The 16,040-nt window shown below is 41.7% G+C and overlaps 1 protein-coding gene across 2 annotated transcripts in view; it reads left to right on the top strand.

Annotated features, from left to right (window-relative positions):
• The window catches only part of FANK1 (fibronectin type III and ankyrin repeat domains 1), a 1,042,588-nt gene that overhangs the window by 268,847 nt on the left and 757,701 nt on the right, over nt 1-16,040 (top strand). For both annotated transcript variants that reach the window (XM_044056182.1, XM_044056181.1), the window contains exon 4: nt 9,775-9,856. In XM_044056182.1, coding sequence (XP_043912117.1) covers nt 9,775-9,856 — 82 coding nt within the window. The remainder of the gene's footprint in view (nt 1-9,774; nt 9,857-16,040) is intronic.

Below are 16,040 nucleotides of genomic sequence, written 5' to 3'. Positions count from 1 at the left end.
TTATATTTATTTGGCTACATTGTGGCCACTCCTGAAAGCCTTGCTGCATTTGTCAAACACTATCATTTGTTTTAGTATTAATTTTATTTAGTATAATTGGGTACCCTTGTAAGAGCATTAGAGTAACCAGCTTTAGAGTGTTCTGGTGGCAGTGGTGCTACCTTATAGTCTGGGCATAACTGGTAAATTTGTGCCAGCCTTTTCCAGGTGTGTGTGTGTGCGTTTGTGTGTGTCTGTGTATATGTGAAAATCAAATTTCAAAGAGTGTGTGCTTTGGCTACTTGGAGCAGGGACACAGAGCACTGGTTTCACAGAGAGGGTGGCAGAGGACTTGGCATGGAACACTTGGCTGAGGACTCAACTGTACAGTGTGTCAGTGGGGAGTCTTAATGGGGGCATGGAAAGAGAGGAGGGAAACCAAGCCCCTGGACTGAGTGTATTCCTGTGTGCTCTTAAGAGAAATTGTGCTTGGTGCAGAGAGCTGCATCTGAAAATACTGATCTGATGTTGTTAATCTTTGTTTAATCCTTATTGATGGGTTTTCAGTTCTGTCCTCGGAACCGAGCCAGCCAAATATCAAGCTCACATCAGCCAAAAACTCTTGAGCCACGGTCCTACCCAGAATCTTCTGTTCCATGTTACCTCAGATCTCATTTGCCGCGTTGCTGTACAGCCATGTCAAGCCACTCTCTTCAGCTAATTGTCTAATTTTTTGAAAGTTTTATATATCGTTTCTACTTTAAAGTTTTTCAGACAGTTTCTGGTATTATTCTCCTACCCTATCATATACTTAAGACTCTCTCCCATTAGTCTATTTCTCTTTATTACCCTTTTCTTACCTTTGAGGTAATTCTTCATTACCATCATTGGTAATCCTTCATCCTTCTCCATTCTTACCCTTTTGGGTAGCCTTTCCTCTTCTTTTTGGTACTGTTCTTCTTCTCCACATCATTATGTCAGATAAGAAAAGTAGTGAAGGTTTTAAGCAGTGTAAGGATTGCGGCCGGAAGTTACCACTTTCCAGTGGCCATGACTTATGTGTCTATTGTTTGAATGTCTCCCATCTTACTGTGGATCCCCCGTGTGGGATTTGTAGAAATTTTTTGGCCAGGACTCTTAACAAGAGAAAGAACAAATTACTCTTGAAAGGTCTTCTCAAATTTCCTTTTTGTGAGGCTATTTCTGGGTCAGAGGGCTCACCCCCTCCTGCTAAACCCTGTAAGATGCGTTCTTCCTCTTCCTCATCGAGGTCGCTCACTTCATCTCCCTCTGGATATCGTAGGGAGTCATAGGTTCATAGGTTGGGACTAGGCAATCAGCCCTAGGGCCTATACAAGCCTAGCCAAACAATTCCCCAGATATTTCTTCCCACAATATTTACTTCCCTGTATCCCTGTCTAGCAAGGTGACTGACGTGATCTCCAGGGTGAATTTCATATCTCCCATCCAATCATCAAGGTTCTTTTCGAAGAGGGACAAGGAGGTGCTCTGCTTGACATGTATGGGCAGTCTATTCCAGAGTATGGGGATTCTCTGGGCCAGGAACCTATCCCTCCAGCATGTATTGTTCATTGTGATGACAAGGTTTAGATCCCTGGAGTGTGTGGCTCTGAGGGATTGGGATTTCTTTAAGTGGAGCATGTCCAACAGCTCAGGGTTTGACATGGCCTTGTATGTTAAACAGAGAATGCCTCTGAGTAGACGATATGGCACAGAGTACAGCTGGAGTTTTTTTAAATGGTCAGCATAGATCATCTGCTTTAGGCCTGTGATTCTTTTAGTGCAATTACGGCTCCAACAGTTCCGTCGCAGCCCTTACGGGCACCGTCCATGCAGGTAAGTCCCCTTCGGCACTGTTGGTACAATCCCCTTTGGCCCCGAGTATGACATTACTGACTTCCACGGCGCAGACACTTTCGGCACCGACATGTTCTTCGGTGCAGTCCTTTTTGACACAGTCATTGTTACCGGTGCAGACACTTTCCTCAATGGCACCATACCCATTGGTGCAGACACTTGCATTTACGGTGCAGACACCTTTGACTTCTATGGCACTGACGTCATTGGTGCAGACTACTTCAACACCATTCTCTTCAGTGCAGATGTCCTCGGATCCATTCATAGGTAGCCAGGCCAGAATTGCCCTCAGGTTTCTCTATAAGGTCGACCAGGAGCCTCCCTGAGCAAAATGTGTTTCGGCTTGTTGACCAGTTGCTTGTGGCCAGAGGTCTCTCTCAACAGTCAAAATCCACATTCCCGCCTTCAGGTGAACGTATATCTCCTCAAACTCCAACGTACATTCCTCCTTCAATTTCCACCCAAGTATCGAAGCCCATTACTCCGACAGCAACTTCCCTTCCACAGACTCCAATAGTGGATCTTGTTTTGGAACCGGAGTCATCCTTGTGGCCCTCAGTGCACTGGGCATCGGGCTCTTCTCAGGCCAGTGGCTGTGCTGTGGGGGAGGGCATTCTTGATTCCACGCTGATTTTTTCTATGGATCCCTCCAGGAATCCTCCATCTCTCACGTTTACAGTCCTCTTGAGACTCCTGGTCTGGGGGTCGGCTCGTCGGGGCGGGGTGTAACCCCGGTTCCGAGGTTGTCATGCTCGGTTCCGGGCTCCCATCCGTCCTTGGGTAGGCCGGCCTTCCAGGCCATGGAGAGGGTGCTTGCCTCCGCTGGCAAACCCCACACATCGGAGTCTTCGCCCTTCCCTGTGCCGCAACTCTCACAAGCCACAACCACCGGACATTGGGCACAAGGGCCTCAGGTTTCTCCTCCTCAGGAGACCCCCTCTTCGCAGTCTTCCTCAGAACCTCCCACTGAGGAAGTACTCCACAAAGCGTCATGCAAGAGGAAGCACATGGACGACATTGAGGAGTTGTTGACTGAAGATATGGACTTTGATAACGGGTAAGGGTCACCATGGTCACCCTCTGATGAGGTGTTCTTTGGTGACATCCTCAAGATCGTTAGACAGAGGGGTGACTAGAAGTCCTCTAATCCTTCCTCTGAGGAATCCGTGTTCCTGCAGGTCTTTCGTGTCCGGCCCCCTACCTCCTGGGTTACTCTGCCGGCCGATGAGCTCATCCAGCTCATCATCCAGCGTGTATGGAAAGCTCCTGACACCCTGGAAGCAATACCGTGGAGGCCTGATAAAATCTTACCGCCCTCAGCTGAGCATCCCCATTGGTCACGAGGTCTTCCAGTAGATGCCATGGTGGTGGCAGCTGCAACTAGGAAGGATTTGGCAAAAGAGAGCCAAACTGACCATCTGCCCAACAAGGAGTCCTGGGCGATAGACAGACTAGGGAAGCATGTGTTTGCTTCATCGACCTTCGCCGTAAGGTCTTTGAACTATTTGGCACACTTTACGAGGCTCCAGAGGGTTCTTATCAACCAACTCTCTGAAACCTTGGCAGGAGCTGTTTCTGACGAGATCTGTGACAACTTAGCTTCTCAGATAGCTACCCTAAAGTCCATTTCCAATTCTTCCATGCGTCTTATTTCTCACGCAATGGAAGGAGCGTCTAGAGCAGTAGGTGCGAGCATAGTCACCAGACAACATGCCTGGATGGGCCTTTGCAACTTTGCGTACTCCTTTAAGGCTTCCTTCATGAACGCCCCCATTGAAGTCGCTTCTTTGTTTGGCCCTAACGTGAAAGATGCACTGGCAAGGTGCGAACACGATGGCGAGACCCTATCTACCATTGGTGTCAGACATTCCACTCCTCAATGATTTTACTCCAGAAATCAGAGGAGCGGGAAGATGTGGCACATGAAATCTCAGGGCTCTTTCCAAGATGCACTTGCTGAGTTCTACCCTAGAGGCAGAGGGGGTAACACCAATGGAAGATGCCATTTCAGGGCAGAGGAGGTCCATGAAACCGGGGTTCCAGAGATTATTTCTCTGGCCAACCCTATCAGTGCTCCTGAAGTGTTGCCCGACTGCTCACCTCTGGAAGTGGTCGGGGGTAATTTTTCCATGTACCCCACTGCCTGGCGAAATATACCACCGACTCTTGGGTACAATGGATAATATCAAGAGGCTATCACATCCCCTTCCATCTTTATCCATCCTCATCCAGAGTATTACCCGATGTTCCACCCAGTCAAAGGGAAGCAGCAGTGTACGAATTCAAAAGCTGCTACAAAAAAGAGTCATCCAGACGGTCTCCTCAGACCAGATTGGATCCGGTTTTTACTCAAGGTTCTTTTTAGTGCCAAAAAAGACAGGGGACTGGAGACCAGTTCTGGATCTTAGCACACTGAACAAATTTGTAAAAACAGAGAAATTCCGGGTGGTCACGGTTCAGTCTATCCTTCCTCTCCTGGAAGAAGATGATTGGATATGTCCTGTAGATATTCAAGATGCATATTACCACATAAAAATGGACAAACACTGAAGAACATACCTCCACTTCCACATAGGAGCCAGTTACTACCAATTTCGAGCCCTGCCCTTTGGTCTCTCTACAGCCCCCAGAGTGTTCACCAAATGCATGGCAGTGGTTATTGCTCACTTGCGACTTAAAGGATTCCAGGTGTTTCCATATCTAGACGACTGGCTCCTCACCGCCCCCACCAAGTGTCTACTGGAAGAAGCCATGCACTACACTCTCCTCACAGCACAATGCCTGGGAATCACTCTAAACTGTGAAAAGTCCAACACAACTCCAGCTCAGTCTTTGGAATTCATAGGGGTACTGTTGGACTTAAAAGAATAAGGAAACAGGTTCAACCGCTGCTCTGTCACCACAAATCTCCCACTCAGTCTATACTCCAACTCTTGTGGTCAATGGCAGCCTCGATCACCATTGTTCCTCTTGCCAAATTCCACATGAGGTTCCTTCAGTGGTTACTCCTCACTCAGTAGTACCCTCTACAACATCCTTTGTCTTTTCAGATAAGTGTAGCCCAGAGATACAAGAAAGATTACTCTGGTGGACATCTCAAAATCCCTACAATGGTCTCGCCCCTTCAGCCCCCATCAGCTGAAAGCCATGGTGACCACGGATGCCTCCCTGATGGGGTAGGAGAGGCTGTGTCAGGGAAACTTGGTCCAAGGCACCTGGTTGGAGACAGAGGAATTTTGCATATCATTGTCCTGGAACTGAGGGCGGTGCTACTAGCATTGCAAGCATTTCACTCCATCCTTCCATCAGGGACTGTTGCGATCCAATGAGACAACATGTCAGTAGTCTGGTACATCAGCAAGCAAGGGGGCTCAGATCTTACCCCTTATGCTGAGAGGCCTTGAGAATATGGCAATGGGCGATAGCTTCCAACCGCTTTCTAACTGCAACACACATTCCCGGGAGTTCCAATGTGATAGCGGACAAATTGAGCAGGTGCATTCTACAACTTCATGAGTGCTCCCTCAATGCTATGATAACGGCAAGAATCTTCAAACACTGAGGCCAGCCTTGCTGCAACCTGTTCACCTCCCCAACCAACTACAAGTGCAGCAACTATTTTGCCCTGATCCCTCTTCGGGGACAGTCACCGAGAGACCCTCTAGTTCATGCTTGGCCCTCAGGTCTACTTTATGCTTATCCTCCTCTTCCCCTCATCTTATGCTTATCCTCCTCTTCCCCTCATCTCCCAATTTCTGAAGAAAGCATGACAGTTGAAAAGCAAAGTGATGCTCATTGCTCCATATTGGCCTCAACAAGTGTGGTTCCCCTTCCTCTGGCCTCACCTGCTAGATCAACCGTGGATCCTCAATCGATCCCCAACGTTGATCTCCCATCCGCAGGGTCTGACTCACCCCAGTCTAACAACCCTGAAACTGACAGCTTGGTTTCTCCACTTCCAGTGATTGCCAGGCAGGAAAACCTCTCATCCCCTGTGGGCAGTATTCTTATTGTATCTCATAAATTGTCCACCAGACTAATCTATCTCAATAAATGGAAAAGGTTTTCTCTATGGGCAGCAAATAAACAATTAGACCCCTTGTCAGCCCCAGTTTTGGTGGTTTTGGATTAGTTATCACATCTTTTCCACTCTGGGGTGTCTGCCTCTACTGTTCGGGTGCATTTAGCTGCCATTTCAAATTTCCACATTGGTTTTCAGAATTCTTTGCTTATGTCACATAGACTCTGTAAAACTTTCTTGAAGGGGGTTCTTCACTTAAAACCTCCCTTTAGAGAACAACCTTGGGATTTGGCATTGGTTCTGCAAGCTCTAACAGCTCCCCCCTTTGAACCTGCATCTTCATGTAATGTAAAATATCTCTTTTGGAAAACTTTGTTTCTGATTCCAATCACATCGGCCAAATGCTTGTCAGAACTCCAAGCCTTATGCATCAAACCTCACTATCTTATCTTCCATAAGGATAGATTATCACTGAGAACTAATTCTTCCTTTTTACCAAAAGTGGTGTCAGAGCAGTCTATCAACCAATCTATTGACCTTCCAGCATTCTTTCCTAACCACTCTAACAAGGGAGAGTATCGCCTGCACTCCTTGGATGTTCATAGGCAAATACGATTTTATCTGGACAGAACAAAATCTACCCTTAGATCAGACCAACTATTTTTGGCTTTTTCTGGACCAAGACGAGGTCATCCTGTCTCAAAAGTTACATTGGCTTCATGGTTGAGAAATTGTATTACCTTTATCTGCAACAAAAATGATATCACCTTGCCACACAGAGTGAAAGCACATTCTACACGGTCTATGGCAACTTCAGCAGCTTTCCATGCTAAGGCTTCACTCAATGATATTTGCTCAGCTGTGACTTGGGCCAAACCTCATAGCTTTATTCTTCACTATAAATTGGATTTGGCCTCCAGAGGTAGAGCTTCTTTTGGCTCCATGGTGCTCAGGAATGTCCTTCCATGAGGGCCACCCAGGGATACAGGTAGCTGGGGACTCTGTCCTATCAGTAAGGAATGAACGAAGATTAACAACATCAGATAAAGAATTTATGTCTTACCATAACGTTCCATCTGTGTTGTTGTTCTTTGTTCATTCATTACTTCTCACCCTCCGTCCCCCTACGGAGGTTCCTGTTTGATCTCATATACTCCTTTATTGTAGGTTTGTTATGACCACAGGTAGCCTGCACTTTTGTCTGTCAACTTGCAAACTCGATCTGAGGTAACAGGGAGCAGAGCATTCTGGATAGGACCTCGGCTCAAGAGTTTTTGGCTGACGTGAGCTTGATATTTGGCCAGCTCGGTTCCGAGGATGGAACCGATAACCCATCAGTAATGAATAAATGAAGATCAACAACACAGATGGAATGTTATGGTAAGACATAACTTCTTTTTTTTTGTATCTATTTTTGTTCCAAGCGAATGTCCTTCACCAGTGTCAGTGTAAGGATCGAGTCTTCTTTATTACTGGTGCAGAAGAGGGGTGTCACGTCAGGTTTTAGACCTCAAGTGGTAATAGACTGTTCCACAGTGATGTGGCATATAAACAAAGAAGGTGAATAAAATATTACTTCCTGTGCAGATTAGGAAATATTGCTTTGGAATATAGCCGTTCCACATGATTTTTTTTTCAAGCAGTCATCTAGACACTACAGTAGACTCTTTAAGCAAATCCAGGACAGACCGTCATGAGTGGATGTTGAACAGACAGGTTTTCCTTCAGTTCATACATCAATTTAGAGCTTCCCAAATAGACTTACTTGCATCAATTCAAAACAGACAGCTGAGTCTATTCTACTCCCAGATCTCTTATAAAGGAAAAGTAACAATGGATGCCTTCTCAGTAACCTGGAAATGGAAGTTTATGTATGTCTTTTCATATTTTCTTCCGATTCCCAACATACTTCTGAAAATAAGAGGGGACAATCCAAGGGGTGACTGTTGACCCCTTTCTGACCAGGGCAATGTTGGTTCTCTCTTCTACAGGAAATGGCTAAGGAACATTGCCAGATTCTTCCTCTTTTGTCAGATCTTCATTCTTGGGACTGTGGGTCTCTAATTGAACCAAATTTTCAGAACTTGCAACTCATAGTATGAATGATAAAATTCCATTTCCTTACAGGCACTAGTTTATTAGGGCATGCTGCACATTTTTATAGAAGTTAGGAAACCAAAAACCAGAATGTCTTCTTTATCAAAGTAGAAAAGGGTGTCAGAATACAGGACAGAACCCCAGTTAAGCAGGTGTGCATCTGGTCCTTTAGTATCTTCTTAAGTTACTTAAGTATAACTTATATTATTTTTTCATTAATGAACATCTGTGAGCTGTATCAGCTTATTTGCCCTTGGATCTCCTTTATCAAATTCTAACCATGTCACATTAAACCTTCCTCCTTTTGAACCAGCTTCTAATACATCTTTGAAATGTCTGACATAAGACTGTTTTGCTAATTGCATTCACCTCAGATGAGTATTTAAGTCACAATCCCGTTTATGCATTCCTACTTTTTTTTCTTTTTTTGATTTCACCTTAGTTAGATGAGTATTTAAGTTACAAGCCTTTTTATGCATTTCTTCTTTTTGAGTTTTCATAAAGACGGAGTAAGCATACAGACCAGTCATTCTTTCATACCCAAAGTGGTTTCTGAGTTTACTGTTAGTCTATCCAGCTTTCTATCTTCTTTCTTAATCCTCAAAACAAGGGAGAAATAATTCTTCATTCCTTAGATGCTCATAGACAACTTAGAGGTCAACCAAGTGCAAATAAAATAATTAAATAATAAATACATTTTACTTTGAAAATGCAAATGACCTGAGAAAGTCTGATGAGTTGTTTCCTTTGCAGGTTATGAAATAACTATTTCCAAATGGATTTGCAGTATGCAGTTCTGTTATAATTTTCTGAAATGGTTGCCAGGGTTCATAAAAGCACATTCTACCAGAGCAGTATCTGCTTCTTGAGTCTTCATACAATGTGTGGATGCTAAAACTTTTTTGGAAGCTGCCTGTTTCTCTGTTCACACTTATAAACTGGATATTCAATCTTGAGTAAAGACTGGATTTGCAAAGGATGACCTTCACAGTATCTTGTACACAGAGGGAGCACCCCCTTCTTCTACCCAATAAGCTCTAGAAGTAAGAAATACTACAGCAGTCATCTAATGGTGAACATTGTACAACTGTGCATGTTATGTAACATAATGATAGCTGTTCAGATAGATCACTGTTGGGGTGTCCTCTCAAGGTTTTGCTTTTTGGATGAGGTGGGATATTTCCTAAAATATTCCTTCCCCCTGCTTATACTTCCTGTGCTCACCTTGCTTAAAGTATATGTCACGTTTCTCTCTCTCTCTCTCTCTCTCTCTCCCTCTCTCTCATTTCTTTAGCAAGTTAGCATGTTGTCTGTACTGTGTTTCATGGCAAGAACGCTCTGAAGATGGTGCAGATGTACACTCATCTTTTAACAGCACATTGGCATATGCCTAGGGTGGACATATACCTCATTGGAGAATAATGCTGAGCTTTGGCAGGCTGGCTGGATGGAAGGGGGCTCAGTGAAAGTCCCAGAAGTAAGGAACACTGCAACAGTGGTCTGTTCAAGTATCTACCATTATGATAAGTTACCTACACAGTTGTTCTGTATCAGTATGAAAAATGAATGTCTGCTTTTAAAGATGAAGTGTGTTATATATTGTGTGCTTCACTGCTGCTAATTGTTAAAAAAAGACTGAAACCTGTTGAATTAAAACATATTCGGCATTATATGATCACACTAGTGTTATAAGTCCATAAGAAAGTGGAGATTTGACTACACAAATTAGGCTTATGTTAAAGAAATTATCTTTTGAAGAGTGCATACACTGTTAATATTCATTTAATGTTTTTCACCAGGAGAACCACTTAATGGGGAACATCTTCATCGTGCAGTTAACAGAAATGATGAAAAAGCAGTTGTTCAGATACTACAGTCAGGGTAAGACATGGGTAAATTTTAAATACATCATAAGTAAAACAGGAATGTCTAGAGTAAACCAACAAGTTAACTGCATGCTAATATTTGTACATTCATTAGTTTAATACTCAAGTGCTACTAGCAGTGAAATGCTTCTAGCAGTGTTGTGCAATTCTACTTTTCTCCAAGGGTATTACCCATGTATGCTACTGACTACAGACTATTGACTGTTAACTGAATGCAAGTACATGTGCGTAAAATTGCATATCGATGTAACATTTACACATCCCACTGATCATTTTACTTTTCTTTACATCATTGTGTTTTATCTGTACTGTCAGTTGCACATATGGATTATACCATGTCTCTGACAACTTACAGCTTTACTAATGATAAAAGAGAACAGGGTCATACTGACCAACATTTCTTTACACAAGGAATCCTACTGTATAAGATTTTACCAAAATTGTTGTGCCATAACTGTACCTTTAGAAACACCATTACAGACAAACAGCAACACTCTAAAGATTTATTATTTTTTTTTTAATCTTTTTCCTTTGTAAATGTGCATAAGTGTTTTGAGTGTAGGATCTTCTCTATCCCACTGTTTCTTCCTCCTAATAAGGAATCACTGCAGTTGTTTTTTTTTGTTGTTCCTGTACAGCACTGCAAAGAATTTCTTGTTATTGTAATCCTGCTTCTGTGGGATTCCAACTGTGTGTCTTGCAAGTACAAGTGGAATTAGGCTTCTTTGAGGCATGTTAACTGCACAGAAGGAGAGAGTGAAATATGTGTCTGTCATTAGCTATCTGTAGTCAGGCAATGCAGAGTATGTCAGAAGGACATTCAAAAATTTTCTTGGATGAAAGGATGTTAGCCTTGATGAATGTGCTGAGGGGCAGAAATGGTTACCTGTTTACATGTTTGTTTTTTAAACTGTATTGTAAACAGTATTCTTGGATGCATAGTTTGATTGACAACATTATTAGCAATTTGTTTTACTGTACTATAAAGGTGAAGGATTTGTACTGTGAACCAGAAACACTTTTTTCACATCTGCTACTGTTGGATTATGCACAATCCCATACAAGAAGTATTGCATTCTTGAAATTAAACCTGTATCCATCCACATCTCCAGTCCCTTCCCCGTATGTCAGATGTGACATGGGAACAAACAGCAAAGCATATGAGCTCTCATCATGTTTTGAATAAACACTATTGAGCAGATTTCTGCCTCTTGTCTTGTCTTGCTGAAGTAGTAGAGATGATCAAAATATGAAAGATTACCCTTTATAAAAAGGTATCTGTTTGTTTAGGGTTGGATGACTCCAGGAAAACACTGTCAATTATTGATAGGCATTATTAACTTATTTCCATTTGTCCCTTCCTCCTTGTGTTCAAAATCGAACTTAACTATACCATAATCAGTACTTTTCTTTGGGGGGGGGGGGGGACGGTCCCTTAAATATCTTTCAGCATACCTAGTTATATCCTGTTTTGCATTTTGGTCATTCTGAGGGTTATTCCTAGTCCCTCAGTTCACAGATATATTAAAAGAATATACAAATCGCACCGCTGTACTTATATTTAAAATCAGCAAAGTACGAACAAGTGGTGCTGGATTTAGACTTTCTCAAACTTTCGAGGGAACGCACGGTACATTTTCACACATCTTAACTGGTGAAACAAGTGTAGTGAAAAATGAGTGAAAAAGTCCATATGTACATAAGTTCATGAATGTTATCTATTTTTGGCAAAAATTACTGAGAGCAGATTTGTGCCTCTGTTTTGAGACTTTCTGCAACATTTTGCTCTGGTTATGGCTCTGTTGAAGTCTTATTCACTCTGAAGGTGCCCTTATGTTGACATCCTGTAAAGGCTTTTATAAGGTTGGAAAGGCCGAAGATAGGACAGTCATAAACAGGGGAAAGAGCAGACAAGGAAAAGACAAAATGAGCTCATTAAGATTGTAGTCTTGGAGGAAGTGGGAGAGGATGGGTACTATTTTTTTCTTTTGTGGAGATGAACCTATGCTTTTCCAATTTTTTTTTTTTTTTTTTTTTTATAAGGGAAAAATGGGGAGGGAATAAGGGCATGGTTTGTAGGAGAGATGGTTTTGGAACAGTTAAGGATTGTTTTAAAGATTAAATATTAAGTATAGAGAAGACAGACATGGACACTATGGTGGGCTGACAAGTGAGTGGAGCGGACAACACATATAGATGGTGGACAGAAACATAAAGACATTTGGAGGAAGGCCATAGGATTGATACCATCCTTGCCTGGAGAGCCTGAAATATTCCTCTGCCTTCATGGACCTGGGTAGGGTGATCCCAATGCTGAAGGGGCTGAAGCCTCTGGTGGCTCAATGATCAGAGCATACCAGGACAGTGAATGTTGTACCCACTCTCTACCACCCTCTTGATAACAGCCTCAACCAATTCCTGAGGCCCATATTTCTGGCTTGCCAGTCTACCACACACTGGGGTGTCCACAGGGCTGGAACCACTACCCCCACCCTGTGAAGTGATCCTTGGGTGGAAGGAGGAAGTGCAGAATGTTACCTCACTTGGAAGGGTTGCAGTTGAGCTTTTACTGGACCTTCTGGATCTGCAGAAAACAAAACATAAAAGGGAAGGTGAGGAAAAAAAAAGATAGAGCATAAAATGACTCATAAGTTTAAAGTAAATGTTAATAGATAAAAATAAGAGAAGTAATATTTTTATTCAAGAATATGAAACTGTCAGGAATAAATTATATCTTCCATTTAATAACATAATGACAAATTGTGACAAGTACTGGTTGGGGTTCAGATATGTTTTAATTTCACAGTTATTTATAATTGTATTGCTACATTTGCTTAAATATGGCTGAATTACTATGTTATTTTTGTAATAAAATGCCATAAACCTTCTACAATTAAGTAGTAGTACAATAAATATTGGCAAGTATTTTTTTCAAGGTCATGTCTCTTTTCACTTCAAAGTTATTAATTTGTATAATACTACATTTCCTTTCACGAGACTGAGTTAGTATAATAAAATCCCATAAAGTCCATTGAATATATTTACTGACAACTTACTGTAGCTGTAACTACTAGAGCCTGACAGGTTAAAATCTGTGGTTATAAAATTACTCAATGTGATGTTATTTCTACTTAGGTTCATAGATGTTTACTAGTCTAAAGACCACAAGGGTCTTTTAAAGCCTAGCCATGCATCCCAAGTCTTTGACAAGTTCTGGTTTTCCTTGTTAACTGTAAGGGGGCTTGGGAGGTAAATCATTTACCAGCATGGGCCTAGGAGATGAATCATTTACAGGCGACCTATATCCATTAAAGGCATAGGTGCCAAACCAGGAACGAGTTTCCTGTTCCCCATCCAACCTGTTACAGAGAAGGGGTTGTCTCTGGGATACATACCTGCCTCTCCAGCAGGTCCTATTTATATCACAGTCAAGGTGCAAGTCCTTAGAACAGGTAATTTTGATGCTGTTTGTTTTGTGGATATGCAGGAGGTCCATCACAGTGGGGTTTGACAATGCCTTGTATACCAGGCATAGATCACCTGTCAACAGCCTGTTGGAGACAGAATACGGGGATAGGGCCTTGAGGCAGTCTGCATAGGACATGTTATTTATGTCCTGTATTCTTTTAGTGAGGAACCTCTGTGGATGTTTACATTTTTGGATATGTCTAGTTAGGTACATACCAAAGGGGGAATTGTACTCAATGATAGGTCTGATGAATGCCGACTACAGTGGAACAGTGACTTCCTAGGACCTAGCTGCCATACCTTTGTTTGTAAATTGATCAACATAGAATGATTTCCTCACTACTGTAGACACATGACAGTCAAAGGCTAGATTACTGTCTATGTGTGTTCCCAATTTCCTGACTACTGAGTCAACCCTTAGGGGTATGTTGTCATTATAATAGTTACCAGGGGTGGATGACTTCCCTAAGGATACTTTTATGCCTTTCTTGGCATTTAGTTTTAGTCTGTGGTTCTGGCACCAGTTGTTTGTCTGTGTCAGCCCTTCCTGGAGAACATTTGTGTCAGTGAGTGATTCAATGACAGCTTCTAATTTGCAATCATCTGCAAATTTAGTCAGCCAGAGGCCATTGACATTGGCCTTGATTTCAGAGAAGTAAATGAAAAAAGGAGTGGTCCCAGGACTAATCCCTGAAGGACTCTGCTTGTGACTGGCCTTTTTGTAGAGGTGGACTCCCCAATTCTAACTTCCTGGGTCCTGTCTGTGAAACAGCTGACTGTCTGCCAAGTTACATAAGGGTTTGTACCTGACCTCTTAAGTCTCCCAACAATGCCTGAGTGGGGAATTGTGTCAGATACCTTGTGTGAACCATTTAGCCGTCATCCATTGCTTTGGTGACCTTCTCAAAGAAATGCATCAGGTCGATTAGGCATGACCTGCCCTTGATGAAACAAAACTGTGTTGGGTCTGGTGTCTGGAGGTTTCCTATGTCATTGCTGATCATTTACATGATAATTATTTTCATGGCTTTGCATACTTACAGGGTTGTTAGACCAATGTATCAACCCTCTGTTGGTATCTCCCCTGTCTGTAGTCTGCTTCTTTAGCAGCTGTGGGGATATGAAGAAAAAAATGAGTGGGTAAGGGAACCTCAGTGTGTGAGCCCTGTGCTTTAAGGGATGGCAACATTTAATATTTGTAACAAGTCTTCCTATATAGCATTGATTATGTAAACACCTACCCACTTCAGCCTGCATTTTATCCTGTACTCCATTATTGTTAGGAAACACAACATGTAATTCTGTAAATGTATGCAAATTCGTATAGCATTGAGCATAAGGAAATTGTTATAATAAAATTCTCCTCATAAAGTACAGAAGGTGTCCATCCTGAAAAGTTATTTATGCCTTTGGAAAAATGATGGAATGATGTTCAACTGAAAAATTGTTACAGGCAGTACTGAACTTCTGCATTTGATACATTTAGAGGCACCAAATACCTTTGTGGGGGGGATCTGAAGTATTGAGCTATGTATTGGTGAGTAGTTTGCTGCTATGCCAACCTCAATGGACATTACAATTCAGGAGAGGCAGAGTCTTCATGTGTTGCTTTGCCTACAAGCAGTTTTCAAGAATCCAGTCCAAGTAGGGAGGAATTATTGCCATAAATGTTTACTTTTTAACATGTATACATTGCATTGCTGCTTATACAATATTGCAATAATATCTTTATTATTTTTATATTTGATTAAACAGGGACTAAATCATTACAGTTTGCTTTAATGTAGAGCCAATGAGAAACGTAGTTCAGTAGCTTCCTCCACTCTCCCCCCATGAGGGGTGTGGTTACTGTGTATGTAACATTTGTAGAACTTGAGGTAATTTCTGTAAAACCCCAATACATTTTTCAAAAGGATTTCACAACTCTCAGAGAAATGTGCTGCAGTGAGCCTTGGTTTTGCAAAATATAAGAAGTTCATTTTAAAAACAAATTCTGATTAAACATTTTTACCAGACTGAATTTTGTATATGCTACTCCCACACAAGGAAATAGCATCAACATATGAAAAGGTAGTCAGCAAATAGTTCAGAAATATATGTGCCTGTACTTCCAAACTTTTACAACATCTGTGGCCATGAAGCAGTCTTTGTAATATTCTGTAATTTCAGTACTTTCTCTAATCACTGAAGAACAGACTGTATGTATGTATGTATATATATGTATATATGTATATATATATATATATATATATATATATATACATATATACACACACACATATATATATATATATATATATATATATATATATATATAAACACACACTTATTTTATTTATTTTTATTTTACATTTGTTGACCGGGAAGGTCCGACTAGGACAGAGAGTATTTTCAGTGGAGGCCTGAGGAGAAACACTCCAGATGCATGTCTTAAGAATGTGGGTGGGAACTGGAGTACCTGGAGGAAACCCACACAAATTCAGGGAGAACATGCAAACTCTGCACAGAAGGCACCCCAGCCGAGAATCAAACAAGAGAACCTCTTGCTGTGAGGCAACAGCGTTAACCACTGCACCACTGCGTCACCCAATATATATATATCTCTCTCTCTATATATATATATATATATATATATATATATATATATATATATATGTATATATATATATATATATATATGCACACACACACACACATATATATATATATAT

Source organism: Protopterus annectens, chromosome 14.part0 (assembly GCF_019279795.1).
Source record: "Protopterus annectens isolate FY-2018-M chromosome 14.part0, PAN1.0, whole genome shotgun sequence".
NCBI lineage: Eukaryota > Metazoa > Chordata > Ceratodontiformes > Protopteridae > Protopterus > Protopterus annectens.
Note: the sequence above shows the minus strand (reverse complement) of the source record. Positions and strands in the feature narration are given on the sequence as shown.